Below are 5240 nucleotides of genomic sequence, written 5' to 3'. Positions count from 1 at the left end.
TTGGGGACAATCAAAGTGATCCACCAGCAAACAAATCCACCTTTGATCAGTGCCGATCAGTCCACTTCATCTCTGTCTCTTTCATTTGAGTCTGATGACGGTATTTCGGTGGCATCAAATGACACAATTATCCTCTCATCCCCTGAATCTATGTCATCTCGAACACAACAGTGGCCAGAAGACTTTGCAATTCCCCAATTTTCATATGACACAGAGCTACAGCTAGAGAGGGGGAATACTGAGTACCGTGTAAGCCAAAAAATGTTGACTTTAAGCGCCCGAATGCTGTCTGATATCCTGAAAAGAGTTGCAGAAGAAATTTACCGTTACAAGGCCTATCCAGAGGATGCACATTTCTGCGCAGCTGCAGAGGCCCTTATCAAAAAGCACCCATGTTTGAAAGAACCTGGATCATTCAATGGCTGCTACGGTTGGAAACAACGACTGAAGTACAAAATGGCAAACTACAGGACCAGGCTCAAATTACAGGGGTGTCCAGAGCTGTGTGTAAACTCACTGAAATCTAAAGCTACTACAGATGCTTTCCCTGCTAAAAAAGTGAAGAAGCCAAAACGTTCTGAAGCTAACTTTTATCCATCCTTTCCTACTGGTGAGACTCTGGACAGCATGGAAAAAGTGAGACTAGAACTTCTGACAGAGATCGGGATAAGGGACAATGAAAGGGTCATCGCAGACAAAATGGCTAACACGTTTGCCTACAGACGACATGAGGTGGTAAAGCAAGAACCAAGCATTCAGGAACTGAAGGACAGATGGCCTGCACTCTTCACACAGAAAGAGGTAAGAATGGAACTGAAGTGATCGAAGTCTGTATGCTTCAGGATTTATTGCAGTTAACTTTCATGAATCGGTCATATCTTGATGTGGTTGAGATTTTATAACACTGAACTTAATGAAAGAATTTACATTTTGAATTCCCATATATGTTATACTTTTTGGGATATAGACATTTTGGCATACAATCAGTTTCAGCATTTTGTTCCATAATACAATATCTACTGTCATTTGTGTTTTGTTTTTAGATAAATACAGAGTTCCAGAGGCTCATGGCTGTTCCTCTTGAGTGGAAGTTCATGGCCCAGTTAGACATGCACTCAAGTCAGCTGATCAAAGTCATACGTGCCAAAGGAGGAGCAACACGCCAAAAGATTGCGAACATCATGGACACATTGGACCAGGTAAATCTGTACCATCAAACAAGATACTTCGTAACTAAGAGGGCTGTCAAAATATATCTGAATCCTTCATAAAGACAATATGGGCAGGCCAATGCTAATCATGGCTTTCATATGCATGAATGTTTTTAGTGACTCAAAAAATACACCACTGAACTCATCCCCTTTTCTTTCTGTAATGAATCTCTGGGCTTGTGAATTACTGTTTTTAAATAAAGTACATGTAAGTTAAGCAATAAGAGTAAGGATGTCTGTCTTATGAAATTTAGAGTTTAAAATTAATCAACATTTGTTGTTCTAGACTGTGGACATTAATCATCGGAAAAAAAGTTAACTGTTAGAACAAACATAACACGTGAACCACAGTTGGATTGCTGACATGTATTTATTATCATGACCATATTGGACATTATGTAATTCCCAGCAACAACACATTACATATTGGATTGACTTTGTTTTAAGTAAGATGGGCTTACTTGATTATTCAAGTTCAAAGGAATAGTTTGACATGTTGGGAAATCTTATCTTTCTTGCTTACAATTTGATTAGAGTCAGATTGATACACCTCTCTCTGCTGTTTCTGGTGTGTGATGACACCCAGCCAAGAAATAGCCCAGCACATAACACATATTGGTACATCACCCAAACACTTAATCACAGTAAGAAGTGAGGCTAATGATGATTTGTGTTTGTGTCTTGTACCCCTCTGTAGGACTGTGGAGCAGATGATGTTCAGAGGGACCTGGAGGAGGTCACCATGGCAGTGTATGTGATTCGGAAGGAGGGGGAGGGACTGCAGGAGCCACCTGAAGACATTGGCATTGTCATTGAGGGTGTGGAAGTGTTGCATGAACTAACTTCGGTTGCCTCAGCTTGTGCCCTGCTTCTAGGTTTGATCTATGCACTCAACCTAGCTTATCCAAAACCCTTTCGCTTCACTTTTGAAGTGCTCCAAAAAATCTTCATGCAGCTTGATCAGCACAAGATGTCCCCCAAAGTCCAAAATCTGTATATCAAACTACAAAGCTCCCAGTAATGGCACAGAACAATGACCAACAAATGGCCTTGTGCCATAATGCGAAGGAACAACTGTGTTTGGACATATAGCATGTAAAATATGTAGTCTCTTTTGGATGTTGGGCCTTTTTTATGCTCCAAGAGACCTCAAACCCCAATTTAATGTGCTTTTATACATACTTTGTATGGTATTTTTATTTATTTTTTAATTTTTTTTCAGACATATTTGCCTTCGTTTCGTTTGCCTTCGTTTGATATTTGTGTAATACTGTGTTGCACTTTACACTTTGATGACAACTTTGTGGTCCTACTAAGCGTTACTTGCATTTTGTGCATATGTGTTTTAAAAAGGACAAATGTGTAATGTGTTTGACCAAAAGCTGTGTTGGTTGCCATAAAGGTAATACTTTATTACATTTATACAATAAAGCATTTAAAAAAAAAAAAACATTGGATTTTGAATTTTTGAAAAATATTTTCAGCCAACTTAAAATTTGGATTTAAGCTTTATTAAACAAACTAAAATTTCATTTTAGAGTCACTACAAAAAGTAATTTACACTAAACCACATTATTAGGTTAGCAAAGAGCAATATTTTACTATTGGGTTATGCAAATTATTGGGTTGGAAAAACTGAAAACTTTAAGTTGAAATGTCTTCATTTTAAGTTGGATTAATGCAAAATGTTTATTTGACAACAATTTATTAAGTACATGTAACTTAAATCAGTTGTGTTAATCTAATGCATTAACTTCATTTCAAAGAACTTAATTAAATTTGGTGTTACCAATTGAAATAATTCAATTAAGTTGGTTCAACTTTTTTCAGTGTAGGTGGGAATAGAGAGTTGGTATTGGTGTGATGTGTTTTGGTGGTGCTGTCACTTAGTGTTCGCTCTCTTCTCACTTCCTGTTCCTGCTCAAACACAGTGGTGTTTTTCAGTAGCTTATCTGCTTAGCAGTTTAATTAAAAACTTTTAGATGCATTCTTTTTTCATAGTATAATCTTCACCTACTTGATCTGAAGCACACTTTCTGTGTACTCACTACCTAATTCATAGCCAAAGTAATCACTCACTTTGTCTTTACCGTTTCGCTAGCTTATCTTAGCTTGTAGCAAACAAGTTTGTAGCAAACTCGCTAGCAGCATGGCCTCTTTACCTGTCCCTCCTGCACTTTCCTGCTCATTGTGTCAGATGATTAGTTACTCCTCGGCCTCCTTTAGCAGTAATGATACTTGTAACAAATGTAGCATATTTGCAGCTCTGGAGGCCAGGATTACTGAATTGGAGACTCTGCTTCGCACCCTTCATTCACCCGTAGCTAGCCAGGCCCCTGTAGCTGGTGCAGCAAAAGATAGCGTAGGCCCCAGTAACTGTTCCCCGGCGGACCCCAAGCAACTGGGGAAAGAGGGCGGCTGGGTGATGTTGAGGAGGAAGCATAGTCTTAAACAGAAGCCCCAGGTACACCACCAACCAGTTCATGTGTCTAACCATTTTTCCCCACTTGGCGACACTCCCGCCGGGGGTCAAATTCAGGTAATTGCTGATTCTGTTCTCAGACATGAAGCTAGAGACACCGGCAACCATAGTAAATTGTCTTCCAGGGGCCAGAGCAGGCGACATTGAAGGAAATTTAAAACTGCTGGCTAAGGGTAAACGTAAATTCAGTAAAATCATAATTCACGTCGGTAGTAATGACACCCGGTTAGGCCAATCGGAGGTCACTAAAATCAATATTGAATCTGTGTGTAACTTTACCAAAACAATGTCGGACTCTGTAGTTTTCTCTGGTCCCCTCCGCAATCAGACCAGGAGTGACATGTTTAGCCGCATGTTCTCCTTAAATTGCTGGCTGTCTGACTGGTGTCCAAAAAATGATGTGGGCTTCATAGATAATTGGCAAACCTTCTGGAGGAAAAAATAAACAACTTAAACATAAAAAAAAAATCACAAAGAAAGTACAATTTAGTATCCATATCTTACTCAAAGAGTAAAACAGTGAAATGTGGATTATTAAATATTAGGTCTCTCTCCTCCAAGTCTCTGTTAGTACATGACTTAATAATTGATCAACAAATCGATTTACTTTGCCTTACAGAAATCTGGTTGCAGCAGGATGAGTATGTTAGTTTAAACGAAGCAGAGCTGTCATGTTTCGGCTGTGTGGCAGGCAGGAGAGGACCCAAACGCAAACTCACGGGGACAGAACTGGAACTCAAAAGCACAGCTTTAATTGCTGGAAAAATAGAACACAGGCAATACAAAACTAATCATAAAGTATACCAGGAAACACAGGGAGAATCACACACAGCATGAGGGAGACTACGACACTGACAAAGAGAAACACAGGGCTTAAATACACAGAGGGATAACGAGGGAATGAGACACAGAAGGAGAGCACAGCTGGGAGTAATCAGGCTGGACGAGACAAGGGAAGCAAAACTAGAAACACTCACATGAGACATGGACCTTCAAAGTAAAACAGGAAACACACTGACTGAATACTAAACATGCAAACTTAACAGCAACTGGGGAGACAGAACATAGGAACCTGAAACATGGTACAAAAACATCACAGTGGACATAACATGGAACACAGGGAAGCCATACGACAAAGCCAAAGAACTAAACCTATGATAACCATAACAGACCTAGGGAAACAAGAAACAGTACAACAAAAGACTCAAAACATAAACCATAATATAAAAACACAAGATCTCTTTAAAATAAAATAGGAAACATAATGAGACGCAGACATGACAACCAGAACTTGACAACGTAAGACACAGACATGAAACACATGAAGAGCAGGGGAGACTTAACATGGGTTGGAAACACAAGGGGGAACTAATAAGCAAATGAACATAGGAGACCTAATGAGCTTAAACATACTATAAACATCAAAATGAACTAAAACTCAAAACACTGGGTCATAAGACCCAGGATCGTGACAAGAGCAGAGTAGCTATCTGAACGCTACTCCAATAGAGGTCAATTATCTTGTTAATAATGTTACCGCCTCACTA

At 39.4% G+C, this 5240-nt stretch overlaps 1 protein-coding gene and 1 pseudogene across 1 annotated transcript; both read left to right on the top strand.

Moving 5' to 3' along the window:
• Positions 1-246: 246 nt before the first annotated feature.
• LOC146650618 (uncharacterized) lies at positions 247-2364 on the top strand. The gene is made up of 3 exons (XM_085383578.1): positions 247-801; positions 1044-1199; positions 1909-2364. Exons 1-3 carry the CDS (start codon positions 262-264, stop codon positions 2230-2232), a joined length of 1020 nt encoding a protein of 339 aa, XP_085239704.1. The 5' UTR covers positions 247-261; the 3' UTR covers positions 2233-2364.
• Positions 2365-3360: 996 nt separating this feature from the next.
• Positions 3361-4138, top strand: LOC146650617 (uncharacterized; annotated as a pseudogene).
• Positions 4139-5240: the final 1102 nt, after the last annotated feature.

The sequence above is a fragment of the Rhamphochromis longiceps genome, linkage group LG16 (assembly GCF_057381845.1).
Source record: "Rhamphochromis longiceps isolate RC_006_pf linkage group LG16, R_longiceps_female_GT1.1, whole genome shotgun sequence".
Lineage (NCBI taxonomy): Eukaryota > Metazoa > Chordata > Actinopteri > Cichliformes > Cichlidae > Rhamphochromis > Rhamphochromis longiceps.
Note: the sequence above shows the minus strand (reverse complement) of the source record. Positions and strands in the feature narration are given on the sequence as shown.